Source organism: Coregonus lavaretus (assembly GCF_964263955.1).
Source record: "Coregonus lavaretus genome assembly, chromosome: 1".
Classification (NCBI taxonomy): domain Eukaryota; kingdom Metazoa; phylum Chordata; class Actinopteri; order Salmoniformes; family Salmonidae; genus Coregonus; species Coregonus lavaretus.
This window is the reverse complement of record NC_139988.1, coordinates 57,506,049-57,528,600: the sequence shown is the minus strand read 5'-3', so window position 1 is coordinate 57,528,600 and position 22,552 is coordinate 57,506,049. Positions and strand designations below refer to the sequence as shown.

The window sequence follows — 22,552 nt, the reverse complement described above, 5'->3', positions numbered from 1 at the left end:
GTGTGTGAACAACAGGCCATAGAGATAGAGGACTCATCTTTGTATCTGTGCCATTATAGCGTCTGTTACAGCATGGGCAGCGCCATTAAGGCTTTCTCCATTTTAAAATAGTCAATTTTATTTTTCTTTATTGGCTGATTGCTCCCAATTCATAGAAATCCCCACCCAGTTGACTACTTTAAAATGGTGGAAGCCCTCAATGGCAAGATCCATTCTAAAACGGGTTATATCCATGATGAGTCCTCTATCGCTATGACAACAGGAACAACTCAGATACAAAATTGCTTTTTTCAAAGTTGCCAAAATGCCATGTGAGATCACACTTACAGTGAGCTCCAAAAGTATTGGGCCAGTGACATTTTTGTTTTTTGTTTTGGCTTTGTATTCCAGCACTTTGGATTTGAAATGATACAATGACTATGAGGTTAAAGTTCAGACGGTCAGCTTTCATTTCAGGGTATTTTCCATCCATATCGGGTGAACCTTTTAGAAATTACAGCACTTTTTGTACAGGCTCCCCCATTTTATGGGACCAAATTCACTTATGTGTATTAGAGTTGGAAAAAGTTAAGTATTATTCCCATATTCATACCACACAATGACTATATCAAGCTTGTGACTCTACAAATGTGTTGGTTGCATTTGCGGTTTGTTTTGGTTGTGTTTCAGATTATTTTGTGCCCAAAGAAATGAATGGTAAATAATATGTTGTGTCATTCTGGAGTCACTTTTATTGTAAATGAGAATAGAATATGTTTCTAAACACTTCTACATTAATGTGGATGCTACCATGATTACAGATAATCCTGAATGATGAGTGAATAATGATGAGTGAGAAAGTTAAACGCACAAATATCACACACCCCAAAAAATGAAAACCTCCTCTGTTATTGTAATGGTGAGAGATTATCATGTCTTGAGGTTATGATATTTGTGCGTTATAAACAATACCATGCTGGGAGGTGGTAACATTCAAATAAAACCAGCCCTGAAACGAAACGTAGGTTGAAAATAATTTGTACGGCATTTCATAGGAAAAGACACCACATTCACACGGATTTGCATGAAGTGGGCAGTTCGGATGTCACTTCAAGTCCAAATATATCATACTTTGACTAATACATTGACTTATTGACTTAAATCGTTGTGCAACATCATGGGTAAGCTCTGGCAATCGTCTTTCAGCTCTAAAAAGTGGATATCTACTGGTGTGGGTTTTTAAGTAGGAGGGGAGATGTGGTGTATTGGGGTTGTGCCGCAGAGCATTATGGGGGTTGTATGTGTTGAGATGAGCACGTTCAGATAAATGGTTGAACTAATTCCTGTATCCCATCTCATCATTATTGCATTGTTATAAAGACATGGTTATGAAACCCACGAGACATAAAGGCACAAGCCATTTAATTGCAATGTTGTGACTGACATCATCACTACACCTACATCATAGAATGAATGTCCTGTAACCTGATGTTATAAAGTGACTTAACCAAGTGGCCAACCTGTTACTGTTATCAATGCAATGTGTGTTTTCATAAAAGTTATCAAGTTTTAGGAAATATAATGAAAACCGAAACAAGTGGTTCTCAATGTACCTTATTCTTTTAGGTTTTAAAAATAATTGTCCCCAAATTCAAATTAAAAGGAGAAGTGTACATATCAAATAAGAAGCTAATATTTTACCAATAATGAAAAGTCAGCTCTGAAGAACATTGTCCTAAAAACCCAACCTTTATGCACATGACTTGATGAACTAACTAAACAAATTATCACGGTTTGAGATATAAAATATTTATTCAGTCATTATAATTATTCAGTCATTATAATTACATTGATAGGTGCAAAGTAATTTGGATGACCAATTCAGCATTTTCACTATGAAAAGATGGAGCTCAGCCAAACATTTAAGAGAGTTTTGTTCATGATTCTGAAAATCCACCCAGAAGCAGGGCCACCACCAGCCTGGATACAACCACCATGAATGAGTCAAATCCAAGTACAGTCAGTAGCTACTGTATGTTCCTTGAAATATCCTTGGTGACAGCATGTTTGAGAAAACATTTATTAGCCTACTGATTAAAACGCAAATGTTTTGGATTCCTCTTACAGACATTGGTCGAACCCAGACTAAACAATGTATGCCACATCAATTCATAGCCTTCTTTGGTTCCTAAATGTATACACAATGTGCAAATTATTATTTGACGAATAGCAAACCTCGATTGAAGCTTAACATGGCATGCCTGGTAGTAACAGTATCCAGGCATAATACAATATATCATTTTACAGTCTAGATTATAAAGTAGGTGTTTCGAGCCCTGAATGCTGATTGGCTGACAGCCGTGGTATACCATAGGTATGACAATACAATTATTTTTACTGCTCTAATAACGTTGGTAACCAGTTTATAATAGCAATAAGGCACCTCTGGGGTTTGTTGTATATGGCCAATATACCACAGCTAAGGGCTGTATCCAGGCACTCCATGTTGCTTCGTGCAAAAGAACAGCCCTTAGCTGTGGTATATTGGCCATATACCACACCCCCTCGTGCCTTATTGCTTGAAATGCACCATCTTTAAAGGCTGGAATGTCTTGGGCTGGTTTTCATGGCATCTTGGAGACACTAATATGGTCATGTGCAGTTTGAGGCAGTGTTCAACGAGACAGCTCTACTTGGGAAAGACGGTGACCACATCATAGCCTTCGGGTGGAGACACTCGCTCACGTGCGTGCTTCTCGCAGTAGATCTGGTCCTCCACGAAAAAATGTCCCTTCTGTTTCAGGTTGATGTCGCAATCTGAGCAGGTGTAGCACTCGGGGTGACGGAACTTGTCCCGCAACTTGACAACCATCCCCCTGTGTATGGGAAAGAAGAGATCACATAGTAAAATGGTTAGGTCAAATAAATAAATACATTTTTTAATGTAAAACTTCTTATGAAAATCCTCTTCATAATGCATTATTTGCGCAGTTACAATGCTTCATGAGCATGCACTATAAATGTACAGTGGGGAAAAAAAGTATTTAGTCAGCCACCAATTGTGCAAGTTCTCCTACTTCAAAAGATGAGAGAGGCCTTTAATTTTCATAATAGGTACACGTCAACTATGACAGACAAATTGAGATTTTTTTTCTCCAGAAAATCACATTGTAGGATTTTTAATGAATTTATTTGCAAATTATGGTGGAAAATAAGTATTTGGTCACCTACAAACAAGCAAGATTTCTGGCTCTCACAGACCTGTAACTTCTTCTTTAAGAGGCTCCTCTGTCCTCCACTCGTTACCTGTATTAATGGCACCTGTTTGAACATGTTATCAGTATAAAAGACACCTGTCCACAACCTCAAACAGTCACACTCCAAACTCCACTATGGCCAAGACCAAAGAGCTGTCAAAGGACAACAGAAACAAAATTGTAGACCTGCACCAGGCTGGGAAGACTGAATCAGCTTGGTTTGAAGAAATCAACTGTGGGAGCAATTATTAGGAAATGGAAGACATACAAGACCACTGATAATCTCCCTCGATCTGGGGCTCCACGCAAGACCTCACCCTGTGGGGTCAAAATGATCACAAGAACGGTGAGCAAAAATCCCAGAACCACACGGGGGGACCTAGTGAATGACCTGCAGAGAGCTGGGACCAAAGTAACAAAGCCTACCATCAGTAACACACTACGCCGCCAGGGACTCAAATCCTGCAGTGCCAGACGTGTCCCCCTGCTTAAGCCAGTACATGTCCAGGCCTGTCTGAAGTTTGCTAGAGTGCATTTGGATGATCCAGAAGAGGATTGGGAGAATGTCATATGGTCAGATGAAACCAAAATATAACTTTTTGGTAAAAACTCAACTCGTCGTGTTTGGAGGACAAAGAATGTTGAGTTGCATCCAAAGAACACCATACCTACTGTGAAGCATGGGGGTGGAAACATCACGCTTTGGGGCTGTTTTTCTGCAAAGGGACCAGGACGACTGATCCGTGTAAAGGAAAGAATGAATGGGGCCATGTATCGTGAGATTGAGTGAAAACCTCCTTCCATCAGCAAGGGCATTGAAGATGAAACGTGGCTGGGTCTTTCAGCATGACAATGATCCCAAACACACCGCCCGGGCAACGAAGGAGTGGCTTCGTAAGAAGCATTTCAAGGTCCTGGAGTGGCCTAGCCAGTCTCCAGATCTCAACCCCATAGAAAATCTTTGGAGGGAGTTGAAAGTCCGTGTTGTCCAGCGACAGCCCCAAAACATCACTGCTCTAGAGGAGATCTGCATGGAGGAATGGGCCAAAATACCAGCAACAGTGTGTGAAAACCTTGTGAAGACTTACAGAAAACGTTTGACCTGTGTCATTGCCAACAAAGGGTATATAACAAAGTATTGAGAAACTTTTGTTATTGACCAAATACTTATTTTCCACCATAATTTGCAAATAAATTCATAAAAAATCCTACAATGTGATTTTCTGGATTTTTCCTAAATATCTAACAACATTCATAAAGCATTATGAGCAGGCAGCATAAAACCATGTAACAAAGTCTTATAATTAAGCAATAAGGCACGAGGGGGTGTGGTATATGGCCAATATACCACGGCTATGGGCTGTTCTTAAGCACGACGCAACGCGGAGTGCCTGGATACAGCCCTTAGCCGTGGTATATTGGCCATATACCACAAACCCCTGAGGTGCCTTATTGCTATTATAAACTGGTTACCAACATAATTTGAGCAGTAAAAATAAATGTTTTGTGTTACCCTTGATATACCACGGCTGTCAGCCAATCAGCATTCAGGGCTCGAACTACCCAGTTTTTAATGCCCAATATGAAATGCTCATTGGGAAATTGGGTCATGAGGGGTTCCACAATCATGTTTGGTGCGCAAGACAGAGTTACATGCGTGAGAGGGTGCACAGGGGAATTGGAATATACCCCTTGATGAGCACATCATTCCTAATGAGCTTTCCACATAGGGCATAATAACTCTTCATAAGCCATTTTACAGCCTTGGTCATAATGCTCAATAAATGTAGTCATAGATGTTTATAAGCAGTTAAAGCCTATGCAGTGCATTAGCATGGCTAATAAAGAGGTATACATTATGAAGAGGGTATGAAGTCTTATATCTAAACGTAAGACACACAAATGGTCTAAAATACATTCTAAAAACAGAGACAACCATTTCTGCCTTTGTAGGAGTGTTCATAGAAGCATAAGTCCTTTTTTTTTGTGCTCAAAATAGTAAGACAAATTGAAACTGAGATGCAGTTTTTCCCTACCACACACAGTGACTAACACCGTTTCACCTTCTTGGATCATGACAGACAAAACACCTAATATTGTCACCCAATCCACCATGAAGGTCACACAGAAGGCATGTCCAAGCACCCTTAGAGCATCTCTTAAGTTTGAACAATTCTTAACATTTACATTTACGTCATTTAGCAGCGTCTGAGTTAACAACCCCTCGAGTACACAGCTGTTGGCAGCATGCTCACAGCTTGGCTCTATATCAGCCAATTGAATTGCCATGTGACAAAACACTTCTGCTGTAACATTCTAGAAGAAACCACAAGGATGAGACAATTACCAGTATGAAAAAAGTTAAACGATAAGACTAAGATATTTTATCTTAGGGGGCTGTCATACCGAATTGTTTTGGAGCGTTATTTCCAAACTCTGGTGCGTTTAACCCCTTAGTTCGGTTCGTTTTGACTGGTGTGAACACTATCTGCACTCGGGAGCGCACCGTGGGTCGTTCAAAAAGGGTGGTCTCGGTCCGATTAAATTCGTACCGTGGTGCGGTTCACTGCAGGTGAGAACGCAGTCCGGACCAAACACAGGAAAATAACCAGATTCGCGCAGTATTATTGTTTGTTTGACTGCGAGCATTTGATGAAATGAACACAGCATCATAACTTGATATCTCTGAAACGTGTGAGTATAGCAGCGCATTTATGAGCGCATCTGATGCAGATTTGGGGAGATGGGGCGATACTGAATATAGCCTATTCACGTCGCAGTTACAGCGGCTATTGCACGTTTCCTCATGCATGTTGTTGGAAGACCAGAGCGAAAATAATATGAAGATTGGTGCTTCATCATAATCATAGATGTTTTGAATATATGAGCATCCAATAAACAAATGACTTGCATGGACATGTTTTGTTCAGGAATTTTTGTTCGTTTGACATTTGGCAATGTGAAACCAACCAGACCAAATGAAACAAAATACAATGTAACAGATAATCGAACTCTGATTCGAACTATAGCTCAGAACTGTGTGAAAACACCCTTTGTGTAGCAACTGAGGCTGCGTTTAAACAGCCAATTCAGATAATTATTTTTTGTATATCCAATATTTTATTCTGATTGCCCACACTCAGTTTTATGTGACCCATATCAGATTGGCGCGGTCACACTGATGCAGCCTCTGACTTAGTACACAGGTGCTCATTTCCTGTCACTGTTACGTTTAATTTTGTCAGAGGCTGCGGGCCCGCATCTGCCCCAGAGCTAAACAACTGTATCACCTTCTGCACGTGTTACTTTAACTATCAGCCAATTTTAAAATCGACATGATGACGTATGTCTTGCTCTCATATTTCTGAACAGCTGATTTGACGATTTGAACGAATTAAAAAAAAAAAAAAAGTATTTTGTAGGCTAATTTAGACAACATGATCGACTTGTAGCTTCAACCTTCTGTCTGTTGTAACTACGATATTGGAGCAGCACAAACATAAACAGGACAGTCTACACATTGCATTGGGGCAAAACAATCTGAATTTTACCATCAATAACATACAACTGATATTTCGCTTCTCAATGATCATGCAACACCGTATCATTTGATGAGAGCACATTGACATTTGCTAGAGTAGCCAGTCTGTGCCTGTTATGTTTGATATGCTGTCTAGATAGCTGCATGTAACTCCCCACCTGAAAAAAATGACATAAAATCACTACTTAGACTGCCTGTCTGTGTCTATGTCCTGCTTATCAACTCCAATTCTGCTGGGGGCACGGAATATTCTCGTCCTAGTCCATTGTGGATTGATACTACAGTTTATTAAATAGCATAGGCTACATTTACATTACATTTTAGTCATTTAGCAGACGCTCTTATCCAGAGCGACTTACAGTTAGTGAGTGCATACATTCTATATATATATATATTTTTCATACTGCCCCCCCCCCCCCCCCCGTGGGAATCGAACCCACAACCCTGCCGGCCATTCCCTCCCCTACCCTGGACAACGCTGGGCCAATTGTGCGCCGCCCCACAGGCTACAGTAATGAGTGATAGCAACAGTAAAAAATAAAAAACATCCAGTGTTTGCTCTATGTTTAGAGTGTTGACAGTCAACATTGTAATTGGCTTGAACCAGCTTTCGTTAAAGTAGGGTAAGGGTAGCCTACTATAAAGAGCTTATTTTTTAATCAAACGAAAAACAAGCAATTGTTACAGGAAAATAACTGAAATGTTTCTAAATACGAGTGTCAACAGGGATGTCCTCTCACTGTTTTGCTGCTGCTTCCAAAACAAATCTTTTAATAAAGCTTTGGTGATTAAGATTTATTTCAAAGCAGTCTCACGAGCCAAACCCATTATAGATCGTCTTGACTATTTGGCGAATGCAGAAGAGGGGAGGCTATGCTTGTTTTTTAATCTAATGAAATGGGGACAAAACAGCTTTTATGTTTCTAAATACGAGGTTTACGGGAACTAAATCTCTCTTGTGTCATGTGCATATGGGCACTATGCATCACGGCTGGGTATGCTGCGCTTCCGCTGTCGAAATCCATGCAATAACCAATTGCGATACCGCTAAGACCAGCTTTCAGTTGGTCTTAAATATCCCCACTAGTGCATACTGAAATTGGCATTTTGGCGCACATTTTTAAGGACACACCTCGGATATTCCCACCACAGCACAAGCGAGCTCATATAAAACAGGTAAATTACCAATCCCGGCGCTAGGGTTTGAAAATAGAGCGCTGGCTTTAACAGGTCGAAATTGCAAAGAAGCCTGCGTTTGACAATTGGCTGGTTTAACGCCTGCTGAAAATAGAGCCCAGGGTCATAAAGCATTTTAGAGTAGGAGTGCTGATCTTTGATCTCCTGTCAAATCACTGTGAGCAAAATGAAAAGTTTACAACATTATCATCAGATCACGATTGTTTGAATAATCATATGCTGTACTTACACAATCCCTGATCCACATTTGTCACAGATTGGTAACTTGTCTGCATTTCCCACTGTTGAGACGATTTTTGTGGCAGGTGCTTTCACACTCCTAAAACCAGAGGGCTTATCAGGATCTGCAATCAAGAGGAGATACATGTTATCATGGTTTGTTAAGCCACAACACTGCCATAAAATATTTGGAAAACCCTGGAAAATATGACAAAGGCGCTTTAAGAAACAGGATTCTCTGGTCTGATGAAACCAAGATTGAACTATTTGGCCTGAATGCAAAGCGTCCCGTCTGGAGGAAACCAGGCACCGCTTATCACCTGGCCAATACTATAGCCCTATGGTGCAGCATGGTGGTGGCAGCATCATACTATGGGGATGTTTTTCAGCAGCTGGGACTGGGAGACTAGTCAGGCTCAAGGGAAAGATGAATGGAGCAAAGTACAGAGAGATCCTTGATGAAAACCTGCTCCAGAGCGCTCAGGACCTCAGACTGGGGCGAAGGTTCACCTTCCAACAGGACAACGACCCTAAGCACACAGCCAAGACAACACAGGAGTGGCTTCGGGACAAGTCTCTGAATGTCCTTGAGTGGCCCAGCCAGAGCCTGGACTTGAACCAGATCGAACATCTCCGGAGAGACCTGAAAATAGCTGTGCAGCGACTCTCCCCATCCAACCTGACAGAGCTTGAGAGGATCTGCAGAGAAGAATGGGAGAAACTCCCCAAATACAGGTGTGACAAGCTTGTAGCGTCATACCCAAGAAGACTCAAGGCTGTAATCGCTGACAAAGGTGCTTCAACAAAGTACTGAGTAAAGTGTCTGAATATTTATGTAAATGTGATTTCAGTTTTTTTATTCTAAAAACCTGTTTTTGCTTTGTCATTACGGGTATTGTGCAATGATTGATGGGGGGGAAAAACGATTTAATCCATTTTAGAATAAGGCTGTAATGTAACCAAATGTGGAAAAAGTGAAGGGGTCTGAATACTTTCCGAATGCACTGTATACACTGAGTGTACAAAACATTAAGGACACCTTCCTAATATTGAGTTGCACCTCCCCCCTTTTGCCCTCAGAACAGCCTCAATTCGTCGGGGCATGGACTCTACAAGGTGTTGAAAGCGTTCCACAGGGATGCTGGCCCATGTTGACTCCAATGCTTCCCACAGTTGTGTCAAGTTGGCTGGATGTCCTGTGGGTGGTGGACCATTCTTGATACACATGGGAAACTGTTGAGCGTGAAAAATCCACCAGCATTGCAGTTCTTGGTACAAACTGGTGCGCCTGGCACCTACTACCATAGCCCGTTCAAAAGGCACTTAAATCTGTCCTTAATGTTTTGTACACTCAGTGTAAATATCAGCTGCATATATATGTGTGAGTAAGTACCTGACTCCAGAATATCCTGCAGCACTTTGAATGAAGCTGACTGTCGAGGAGGCTCATCAGCCTCTTGGTTCTCTTGCAGCATTTTGTAGACTTCAGAGTCTGCCACTATTGGTGGCAGAATACCGGAGGTATCTGGGCTAAAAAACAAATTATCACAATCAATACTAGTTTACATACAATGAGTCCGATGGTACACAAGGACAAACAAATGATGGTGGTGATGGGGCCTCACACATATTTATGTATCATTGAGCCACAGCTGAAGTTGAGTTTGACTTACTGTAACACATACTGTTAAGTGAAAATGCAGTATATTCTGCTACAGTAAGACACATCGGAACTTGAAGAACAATACCCAGTGGGTAAAACCAATAGCTACCTGAAATATCTGTATTGACCCTTTTTGCACTAATCTCTTTTTTGACTCCTCACATACGTTGCTGTTACTTATCTATCCCGTTGCCTAGTCACTTTATACCTACCTACAGTTGAAGTCGGAAGTTCACATACACCTTAGCCAAATACATTTAAACTCAGTTTTTCACAATTCCTGACATTTAATCCTAGTAAAAATTCCCTGTCTTAGGTCAGTTAAAATAAAGTGGTGATCCTAAGAATGTGAAATGTCAGAATAATAGTAGAGAGAATTATTTATTTCAGCTTTTTTTCTTTCATCACATTCCCAGTGGGTCAGAAGTTTACATACACTCAATTAGTATTTGGTAGCATTGCCTTTAAATTGTTTAACTTGGGTCAAATGTTTCAGGTAGCCTTCCACAAGCTTCCCACAATAAGTTGGGTGAATTTTGGCCCATTCTTCCTGACAGAGCTGGTGTAACTGTGTCAGGTTTGTAGGTCTCCTTGCTCGCACACGCTTTTTCAATTCTGCCCATGAATTTTCTATAGGATTGAAATCAGGGCTTTGTGATGGCCACTCCAATACCTTGACTTTGTTGTCCTTAAGCCATTTTGCCACAACTTTGGAAGTATGCTTGGGGGTCATTGTCCATTTGGAAGACCCATTTGCGACCAAGCTTTAACTTCCTGACTGATGTCTTGAGATGTTGCTTCAATATATCCACATAATTTTCCTTCCTCATGATGCCATCTATTTTGTGAAGTGCACTAGTCCCTCCTGCAGCAAAGCACCCCCACAGCATGATGCTGCCACCCCCGTGCTTCACGGTTGGGATGGTGTTCTTCGACTTGCAAGCATCCCCCTTTTTCCTCCAAACATAACGATGGTCATTATGGCCAAACAGTTCTATTTTTGTTTCATCAGACCAGAGGACATTTCTCCAAAAAGTACGATCTTTGTCCCCATGTGCAGTTGCAAACCGTAGTCTGGCTTTTCTATGGCTGTTTTGGAGCAGTGGCTTCTTCCTTGCTGAGCGGCCTTTCAGGTTATGTCGATATAGGACTTGTTTTTACTGTGGATATACAGTGGGGAGAACAAGTATTTGATACACTGCCGATTTTGCAGGTTTTCCTACTTACAAAGCATGTAGAGGTCTGTAATTTTTGGAAAATCACATTGTATGATTTTTAAGTAATTAATTTGCATTTTATTGCATGACATAAGTATTTGATCACCTACCAACCAGTAAGAATTCTGGCTCTCACAGACCTGTTAGTTTTTATTTAAGAAGGCCTCCTGTTCTCCACTCATGACCTGTATTAACTGCACCTGTTTGAACTCGTTACCTGTATAAAAGACACCTGTCCACACACTCAATCAAACAGACTCCAACCTCTCCACAATGGCCAAGACCAGAGAGCTGTGTAAGGACATCAGGGATACAATTGTAGACCTGCACAAGGCTGGGATGGGCTACAGGACAATAGGCAAGCAGCTTGGTGAGAAGGCAACAACTGTTGGCACAATTATTAGAAAATGGAAGAAGTTCAAGATGACGGTCAATCACCCTCGGTCTGGGGCTCCATGCAAGATCTCACCTCGTGGGGCATCAATGATCATGAGGAAGGTGAGGGATCAGCCCAGAACTACACGGCAGGACTTGGTCAATGACCTGAAGAGAGCTGGGACCACAGTCTCAAAGAAAACCATTAGTAACACACTACGCCGTCATGGATTAAAATCTTGCAGCGCATGCAAGGTCCCCCTGCTCAAGCCAGCGCTTGTCCAGGCCCGTCTGAAGTTTGCCAATGACCATCTGGATGATCCAGAGGAGGAATGGGAGAAGGTCATGTGGTCTGATGAGACAAAAATTGAGCTTTTTGGTCTAAACTCCACTCGCCGTGTTTGGAGGAAGAAGAAGGATGAGTACAACCCCAAGAACACCATCCCAACCGTGAAGCATGGAGGTGGAAACATAATTATTTGGGGATGCTTTTCTGCAAAGGGGACAGGACGACTGCACCGTATTGAGGGGAGGATGGATGGGGACATGTATCGCGAGATCTTAGACAACAACCTCCTTCCCTCAGTAAGAGCATTGAAGATGGGTCGTGGCTGGGACTTCCAGCATGACAATGACCCAAAACACACAGCCAGGGCAACTAAGGAGTGGCTCCGTAAGAAGCATCTCAAGGTCCTGGAGTGGCCTAGCCAGTCTCCAGACCTGAACCCAATAGAAAGTCTTTGGAGGGAGCTGAAAGTCCTTATTGCCCAGCGGCAGCCCCGAAACCTGAAGGATCTGGAGAAGGTCTGTATGGAGGAGTGGGCCAAAATCCCTGCTGCAGTGTGTGCAAACCTGGTCAAGACCTACAGGAAACGTATCTCTGTAATTGCAAACAAAGGTTTCTGTACCAAATATTAAGTTCTGCTTTTCTGATGTATCAAATACTTATGTCATGCAATAAAATGCAAATTAATTACTTAAAAATCATACAATGTGATTTTCTGGATTTTTGTTTTAGATTCTGTCTCTCACAGTTGAAGTGTACCTATGATAAAAATTACAGACCTCTACATGCTTTGTAAGTAGGAAAACCTGCAAAATCGGCAGTGTATCAAATACTTGTTCTCCCCACTGTAGATACTTTTGTACCCGTTTCCTCCAGCATCTTCACAAGGTCCTTTGCTGTTGTTCTGGAATTGATTTGCACTTTTCGCACCAAAGTACGTTAATCTCTAGGAGACAGAACGCGTCTCCTTCCTGAGCAGTATGACGGCTGCGTGGTCCCATGGTGTTTATACTTGCGTACTATTGTTTGTACAGATGAACCTGGTACCTTCAGGCGTTTGGAAATTGCTCCCAAGAATGAACCAGACTTGTGGAGGTCTACAATTTTTTTTCCTGAGGTCTTGGCTGATTTCTTTTGATTTTCCCATGATGTCAAGCAAAGAGGCACTGAGTTTGAAGGTAGGCCTTGAAATACATCCACATGTACACCTCCAATTGACTAAAATGATGTCAATTAGCCTATCAGAAGCTTCTAAAGCCATGACATAATTTTCTGGAAATTTCCAATCTGTTTAAAGGCACAGTCAACTCAGTGTATGTAAACTTCTGACCCACTGGAATTGTGATACAGTGAATTATGATACAGTGAATTATAAGTGAAATAATCTGTCTGTAAACAATTGTTGGAAAAATGACTTGTGTCATGCACAAAGTAGATGTCCTAACCGACTTGCCAAAAATATAGTTTGTTAACAACAAATTTGTGGAGTGGTTGAAAACCGAGTTTTGATGACTCCAACCTAAGTGCATGTAAACTTCCGACTTCAACTGTACATGTACATATCTACCTCAACTACCTCGTACCCCTGCACATTGACTCTGTACTGGTACCCCGTGAATATAGCCAAGTTATCGTTACTCATTGTGTATTTATTCCTTGTGTTATTATTCATAGATTATTTTCTACTATCTCTTTTTTCTCTCTCTCTGCATTGTTGGGAAGAGCCCATACGAAAGCATTTCACTGTTAGTCTACACCAGTTGTTTACAAAGCATGCAACAAATATAATTTGATTTGATTGGAATGACATTATTACAACCAGCTGGGATAGATCCTTACATGGTGCAGGGCTCGTTAGCGGCAGTGGCGATGGTTTTCACGTCATCCACGGTCGCGTTGAAGTCCTTGATATTCTCTGAGGAGTACAGACCGGCAGGGTTGTTGTACTGATTGGTTACCACCTTGGGGCCGAACCCAGCGAATGGCAGGGCGCTCCTGTTGTGGGCGGAACCTATGTGTTTCACCTCCTGCAAGTTGTAGCCAGGGATACACAAAGTAATGAGTACTGGAAATATATTCTAAATATAACTCTAATTTCAATGCCATCTCTCACACACATGCCTTGATAGAAATAGTATGACAGTTACTTGACTAATTTGTGGATATTAGAGGTAAAGAATAGCATAGTCAAAAGGTTATTTAGGTACCCCCTTCATATCATAATAGCGGTAAACAAGGGGCGAGACAAAATATGGTGACATGCAAGCACACCATTACTGTAAACAGGAAGTGAAGATACGACACAGTCAGTGAAAACACAAAATACCTTCAACTCTAGCTCATGGTCCATGCATATTTTCACGAAGACATAACAAAACAAAAAAAACCAGGCAATTTGGCACACACAAACGCATTTGACATTACATGGACATTGTGATAAATGCATCACATTGCTTATCCAATGAAATTATTTAGAGAAGCGAGTTACCCGAAAGCTTCGTAACACACCAGTGCTTTATATGCCAAATTTAGCTCATTCGCTCACACATCTCAGGGGTGTGTGGCTGGGTTGTCAATTATGAGAGAAATAAAGTGGTACATTAGCTACAAAGCTTTCTGGAAACTCACCCCAGGTAATTTGTTCGATTCATTAACAGTGACAAAAATAACCACGTGAAACAGCATTTAAAATGGCTTGTATGCGTAAAACATATTTTTCTATGTATTCTGTGACCAAAATGCACTGTTTGTGACACATCCCTGAAAGCTGTGGAGGACTGAGAAAGCACACGCTTCCTACATTAATTCACACTTTGCTCTCAATTTTCCATTCAGTAAGCAGGAACTGAGTCTTGCGTCAGAGCGTGGCTGATAAAAACGTCGGTCTCCTAGGAAATAATCAGTTGAGAAGTAAACAATGACTTCATTATTGGCAGTATCAAAACCCTAAGGCATTGTTTGTGTAGTGGGGATGTGAAAGGTTTCCTCTGAGTATGGAGATTTACCAGTTAATACTCGATGAAAGAGCAGGGACATACCCATAAGTCAACTTAATGCCTCATTTCCTAATGATATCTTTGGTCTGAGTGAAGTAGGATGTAAGGCAAACACACCTGCGGCTCAGATGCAAGACTCATCTTGTAAGGGTTGGTCTTTCCTTCCTCAGAAGAGAGCGGTGACCACATTTTAGATTCTGATCTAAAAAGACAGTCAAACACAGTATTCAGACTTGCAATAAATAGAGATATCCAAAATATAATAAAAATGAGTACACAGCAGTCCTCAAACCTGTTGATGGGACTACAACCATTTCTAAAAATAACCTATTTTGAGAAAGCACCACTGCACAACAGAGTTATGCCATGTTATAAAACGGTAAGTTTGTATCCTGGATGCTGATTGGTTGATAGTCGTTAGTTATTCACAATAATTAACTCCCAAATGCCATGATGCCATAATTACATTTCAAGTATCAATGCGCATCCACTGTCACACAGCCCAACCAGGCATTCATGAACTTCATCTCCCCCGGAAAAAAGCGTCTAGACATTATTTCCCCATGCTTCTTGCCTAGCATTTTGTTTGGTACAGTGGGAGTTAATATAAGCCTCACTGTATGCCTTTCCGACATGTGCAACATGTTTCAGGTTTTATTTGCAATCTCCACCGTGCCATGCATATGAACGTGACGAGACTGACAGCTTCTCTGATCCTGGCTAATTCATTTATCGGGATCATTATAATGGAAATGAAGGTTAAAAAAAAGAAAATACACATACTTTGCTGTCATTTCAGCTACTTGATATGTTTGTGTTTGCTTGCTAGCTAGCCAACTAAAGCTAAGGAGAAGTAATGTTAGCCTAGCTATCCTCCATAACTATTTTATTGACAATCAGCTGGTTGTTGCCTATTTATACATTATTTATTAAATCTTTAAATGAAGTTCTTGTCTGTCGTCATCATTGAACCTCTACTAGCTAGCTACATGCCAATGATTTGTTTAGCATAGCAACGTGGAATGAATAGAATGAACGACTGGTGGAGGGATTAAATAAAACAAATTTACTCATTCAAATGTCGCTAATCTTTTTATTTTATTATGTTGGCAACCATTTTATAAAAGCAATAGATGGGTTAGCTGACAAGTCACGAAAACAATGTGTGCGCTTCCATGGGGCAGATGTCAGCGTGTTGTTGTGATTCTGGATGACCAGATTGCTAGCAAGAATGACAAGAAACTGACTTGTGGGGAATCGTCAGTAGCTCGTTTCAGTTTGTTTCATCTTGTTCTTGATACCATGTCTTGTTTTAAGGTGTTTTGACTGATTTCATGTCAATGCTAATATGGAAAAAAATATGGCTCATTGTGCAAATATATTTATGTTTTCAATAAACATTGAGACGAAATATAGCTTACATGTTGTCAACAATCTAAGCCAACCCTGTCTGTTTTGCCCCATAGTTGCACACGCATCAGTTTTGTTTCTAAACAACCAACACATCTATAAAGGCATGAGAACCCGGGAATTATCGTGTGATAACTCCCTCCTAACGGCTGTTTCCCGCTTTCATCTCGGGCCTAACAGCCCTTAGTCGTTTAGTTATCACACGATAATCCCCGGGTTCTCATGCCTTATTGCTTAAACACATATGTGAAGTTGGTACATCAACATTTAATCTCAGACCTAAACAAATCCAAGATGTATTCCCCCTCCCCATTTAACAATTTGAACCATACAAATCTGTATCCCTTACAAATAACCACATCAGGTATAAGATATTATGTGCTTTTGCTGAGTTGGACCATGACTCAGTGCTTTTTGAACTCATCCGAGTCTATGGAAAACTGCAACATGTCCATGCAACTCCTTACCTGTCGATAGAGAGGACAATTTCCTCTAAGCAGCCCTTGATCTTGTTCTGTGCCTGCAGGTGAGTCATGTTCTCAGTGGGCTCTCCATCTATGGCCAGGATCTGATCCCCGATACACAGATTGGCCTGGGCAGCCTTACTGCCATGAGTGACCTGAAACAAACAGTACATCATCATCAACATACTTACCCTAATGCCTAACCTTAAAATAATTACAAAATGTTGTTGTTTTTTTAGCCAATTTTGACTTTGCAGCTGACCTATCTAGTGGAAATCACTCAGTTCTGCCTCAAGAACAAGACTCATCCCAATAAACGTCAACCTGCGTGTCATCATAGTGGACTGACTTGTGGCCAGACTTGCTCGCTCAGGTAGAACAAAGTTAAATTTGCGCTTTATTTCAATGCTGACATGAATGTCATTGAGAAAACAGAAAGGTGTCATAACGTATTTTTCTGCAAACATTCTTTCTGAATTCAAAAGTAATCCAATAAATAATCACCTAGTTTTTCCAAAAGTATCTATAATCAGATTACAATATGCAGAGACTTTAATGCAGAGAAACTTAAATCCGTTTTACCTCATTTCTACTAGCATGTTAAATGTGCAACCAGAGGGAAAAAAACTCTAGACCACCTTTACACCATTTACATTTACATTTTAGTAATTTAGCAGACGCTCTTATCCAGAGCGACTTACAGTTAGTGAATACATATATTATTATTTTTTATACTTGCCCCCCGTGGGAATCGAAACCCACAACCCTGGCGTTGCAAACGCCATGCTCTATCAACTGAGCTACATCCCTGCCGGCCATTCCCTCCCCCATACCCTGGAGGACGCTGGGCCAATTGTGCGCCGCCCCAATGGGTCTCCCGGTCGCGGCCGGCTGCGACAGAGCCTGGATTCGAACCAGGATCTCTAGTGGCACAGTTTGCACTGTGATGCGGCGCCTTAGACCACTACACCACACACAGAGACGCGTACAAAGCTCTCCCTCGCCCTCCATTTGGCAAATCTGACCATAATTCTATTATCCTGATTCCTGCTTACAAGCAAAAACTAAAGCAGGAAGCACCAGTGACTCGGTCAATAAAAAAAAGTGGTCAGATGAAGCAGATGCTAAGCTACAGGACTGTTTTGCTAGCACAGACTGGAATATGTTCTGGGATTCTTCCGATGGCATTGAGGAGTACACCACATCAGTCACTGGCTTCATCAATAAGTGCATTGATGACATCATCCCACAGTGACTGTACGTACATACCCCAACCAGAAGCCATGGATTACAGGCAACATCCGCACTGAGCTAAAGGGTAGAGCTGCCGCTTTCAAGGAGCGGGACTCTACCCGGAAGCTTATAAGAAATCCCGCTATGCCCTCTGACGAACCATCAAACAGGCAAGCGTCAATACAGGACTAAGATCGAATCGTACTACACCGGCTCCGGCGCTCGTCGGATGTGGCAGGGCTTGCAAACTATTACAGACTACAAAGGGAAGCACAGCCGCGAGCTGCCCAGTGACACGAGCCTACAAGATGAGCTAAATTACTTCTATGCTCGCTTTGAGGCAAGTAACACTGAAACATGCATGAGAGCATCAGCTGTTCCGGACGACTGTGTGATCGCGCTCTCCGTAGCCGATGTGAGTAAGACCTTTAAACATGTCAACATTCACAAGTCTGCAGGGCCAGATGGATTACCAGGACGTGTACTCCGAGCATGCGCTGACCAACTGGCAAGTGTCTTCACTGACATTTTCAACCTCTCCCTGTTTGAGTCTGTAATACCAACATGTTTCAAGCAGACCACCATAGTGTTCTTGGGCACAGGGACTAAGGTAACCTGCCTACATGACTACCGACCCATAGCACCCACATCTGTAGCCATGACATGCTTTGAAAGGCTGGTCATGGCTCACATAAACACCATTATCCCAGAAACCCTAGACCCACTCCAATTTGCAGACCGCCCCAACAGATGATGCAATCTCTATTGCTCTCCACACTGCCCTTTCACACCTGGACAAAAGGAACACTTCTGTGAGAATGCTATTCATTGACTACAGCTCAGCGTTCAACACCATAGTGCCCTCAAAGCTCATCACTAAGCTAAGGACCCTGGGACTAAACACCTCCCTCTGCAACTGGATCCTGGACTTTGACGGGCCGCCCCCAGGTGGTAAGATTAGGTAACAACACATCTGCCACGCTGATCCTCAACACGTGGGCCCCTCAGGGGTGCGTACTCAGTCCCCTCCTGTACGCCCTGTTCACTCATGACTGCATGTCTAGGCACGACTCCAACACCATCATTAAGTTTGCCAATGACACAACAGTGGTAGGCCTGATCACCAACAACGACGAGACAGCCTATAGGGAGGAGGTCAGAGACCTGGCCGTGTGGTGCCAGGACAACAACCTCTCCCTCAATGTGATCAAGACAAAGGAGTGGATTGTGGACTACAGGAAAAAGAACAGGACCGAGCACGCCCCCATTCTCATCGACAGGGCTGTAGTGGAGCAGGTTGAGAGCTTCAAGTTCCTTGGTGTCCACATCACCAACAAACTAACATGGTCCAAACACACCAAGACAGTCATGAAGAGGGCATCACAAAACCTATTGCCCCTAAGGAGACTGAAAAGATTTGGCACGGGTCCTCAGACCCTCAAAAGGTTCTACAGCTGCACCATCGAGCGCATCCTGACTGGCTGCATCACTGATTTGATTTGATCTACAACACTTCAAAGGGTTCATAGTCCTTTTGTACTGAAGCCCTCAATACACCTTGCCAGTGTTTCCTCAATATGTACTTCTGAGACAACGATGTGTGCTAAACTTTGAGGCCAAATATTGACATTTTAGTCATTTAGCAGACAGTGATTTACAGGAACAATTAGGATTAAGTGCTTTGCTCAAGGGCACATTTCTCACCTAGTCTGCTCAGGAATTCGAACCAGCAACCTTAGCCGCTAGGCTACCTGCCACCCAAATATTATTTAGGTTGGAGAAGACAGAGCAGTTCAGTGCTATGAAAATGTAGGGAAAACACTGCAGTCTCAAGGGATGTGATGTGGTCTTGCTCTTCAGTTGTTCTGTGGGTGTCACCGAGTAGACAATCCATAGGTTAAGGCTGTACATTGCAATATGAATGTCAATAAGCACAATAGGCTGGATAGTGAGGTTATTTCCCACAGTCAAAGTAAGAGCTACAAAGCTAATATATGTGTAAACTCTTTACAGTTGTGTTCTGTGGGTGTCACTGAGTAGACTGATACAACATTTCATTCATCCACAATCCATAGGTAAGGCTGTACAGTGAAATAGAAGTATGACAGAATTGAAATTCTGCAGTCTAATACATCCACAGTGCGATTGCAACTAACTAATTAGTATTTTATTATATATTTAACAAAATTCCAACCTTGTTTAGCATTATCTAGTCCAAATATGGCATGATTTCAAATATTTGCATAACTTTCAGTAACCAGGTTTCCATCCAACCTTTTTATGCGAGTAAAGTACATGTTGGATAAAAAAATGTAATCACAGGCCAGATGGAAACTGAACATTTTTCGGTGAACTTTCCAAATGTCAACAAAACAAAATACACTAGACAAGGTTGGATGTTTTTGTGTCGGTAGTTATGAGAGAAATGTCGGTGGAAATGCTTTTATGTGCAAATATTGATATAATAACCATCATATCGAAGTAAATTTGGAGTCACGCGATGACATGTTTTGTGGTCCTACCACTACGACTCTTCCGGAAAGCATGCAGTTTATTAGGCTGCAGACGAAATAAATGATGAACTTCACAGGAGCTTGATGCTCCTTAACAATAAATATTGAGGGTCTTATTCTGGTGACATGATAATCGATACTTGGCTGCCGTTTGACAAATAAAATTAATCTCGCTCTTCAATCCATAATAATAATCTCATTATGTAGGCTATTCGTGAGCGCTAACCAACAGCTCGCAGATAGCACTGTTTGCTAGAGCGCACTTGCCAGTGGGGAAAAAAACATCAGTAGAGTTAAATGTGATAGAAACCACTTCAACTTGGATTTTTTATTCGGTACATGGGGGATTTAACCGCAAAATGAATTTTTATGTGCACCACGTCATCACGCACAGCCTTTTATCTGCAACATATCAATTTGATGGAAACATCTCTGGTGGGAAAATGTGCAGATTTTTGAATATTCGCATGAAAATCTGTTGCCTTTAGACGGAAACATAGCTAATGAGGATCTTTTATTTTGAAGGCGAAACCCCGATTCCAGTATTGTTGCTCACGCTAATGTTGTTAACCATACATATGTTTTACCCAAGGGCAATAACACCGTAACGGAACTACGCTTTGACTCAGATTTTTCACTTTAAAATGTATGCCAAACAAAAAAACATTGATTTCAAATTTTAACAAACCATACAACTCTATGCACAAGGACTACTTTGAACAATTTACACAGAAAATTTTACAAAAACATTTACTGGAAGAACTGAAAATCTCCCTCCGTTTTGTATGCGACCACGTTTAACAAAAACGAAAATATCAATTCCGAATTAAGATTAAAAAGATAACAGGGTTGGCTGGATGTATTGGCCATTGTCAAACAATGGAAGATTGTCATCTAGAAATAGACTAGGCTAATTCATGGGCAAACAAACGTAGTAGTAGCATATCAGCACACTTTGCACAATACAATCTGCATTGAAGCTGACCCTCAAATGGCATTTGATAATTGCTGAGGTTATCACAATAATGGTCTTTACAGCTGCGAGAACGAGCGCTTCTCTCGAGGAGAGTGTACTCGAGTCTGCAAGTGAACATTCCGCCACCGGACAAGGCCAGATGTGGTTACATTGTAACAAAAGTGGCAGATTCTCTGAAACACTTACCCGCGAGATAGTCAAGGGTTGTTCAAAATCCTTCCCACCAACTAGACGGAATCCCCAAGGTCCAGGACCTTGCACGACAACTCGTAGAGGCATAGCCTACTTCCAAACTGGCCGAATCCGACTTAAAAAATAACAATTCTTAGACAGCCTGTCCAACTACATTAGACATGTGATCAAAATGAACAAACTTCGACGAGGCTACTTTGTAGCTAGAAGTAAAGGCGCGGTTACTGTGGCAAAGCTGAGCGAATCGTTTTGGAAGTTTCCACGCTGATAAGAGCGATCTACTATGTTGTTCAAGGATGCACCGTAACGTCGTCACTCTATATGCAAGCTTACCATTTATGGTAGAGCCATAACCCAGGATGCGGAATGAGCCATAACCCGGGATGCGGAATGTGCCATAACCCAGGATGCGGAATGTGCCACTCCCAAAACGAGAATTCCTGCCATTCACTCCACTGAGTAGGCTACTGCGGACAAACTGAAACATGTCCCCGTGAGTGTAGGCCTATTCTAGACTTTTGCATTGTAAGTCATCAACAATGTCAGAACACCATTATATAGTCCAGGCAATATGTGCCAAACTTAAGGTGATATGTTAACTTTTTTTATAAAAGCATGCAACTTGGTACACTTGCTGCTTTTAGACTGTAGTGCTACACTGGTGTATACACCCTTATGTTATATTAGAGGATGGCTCTAATGGTAATGACTGGAACTGAGTGAATGGAATGGCAAATGGAAGGGCATCAAACACATGGAAACCATGTGTTTGATGTAATGGATACCATTCCACCTATTCCGCTCCAGCCATTACCATGAGCCCCTCCTCCCCAATTAAGGTGCCACCAACCTCCTGTGGTTTCCATAGGGGTAGAGGGGAGGCCAAATGTAAGATCAGAGCCATTTTGATAGATGTGTGGCAGAAGAGATGGGACTGTGCACAAGGGCCGGCATTTATATGCCCTCCAAGGAAAGGTCGGTGGACCAAGATTCAAAGGTCAGATTAGGAAGGAAGAGGTGGTGTTTGCTCGATT

At 41.8% G+C, this 22,552-nt stretch overlaps 1 protein-coding gene across 2 annotated transcripts; it reads right to left on the bottom strand.

Annotated features, from left to right (window-relative positions):
- Positions 1 to 1,380: 1,380 nt before the first annotated feature.
- On the bottom strand, positions 1,381 to 21,886 carry LOC311128866 (PDZ and LIM domain protein 1-like). 2 transcript variants are annotated; one of them, XR_014613238.1, is made up of 8 exons: positions 21,513 to 21,886; positions 16,608 to 16,759; positions 14,848 to 14,932; positions 13,574 to 13,761; positions 9,587 to 9,723; positions 8,204 to 8,318; positions 2,541 to 2,855; positions 1,381 to 2,458 (listed from the first exon to the last, which is right to left on the bottom strand). XR_014613238.1 is itself a non-coding variant. In XM_084161086.1 (7 exons), the coding sequence occupies exons 1-7, from the start codon at positions 21,603 to 21,605 to the stop codon at positions 2,669 to 2,671; spliced, it is 957 nt and encodes a 318-aa protein (XP_084017212.1). In that variant the 5' UTR covers positions 21,606 to 21,836; the 3' UTR covers positions 1,386 to 2,668. The 2 variants fall into 2 exon arrangements, 1 of the variants encoding a protein (XP_084017212.1); XM_084161086.1 differs by having other exon boundaries at positions 1,386 to 2,855; positions 21,513 to 21,836.
- Positions 21,887 to 22,552: the final 666 nt, after the last annotated feature.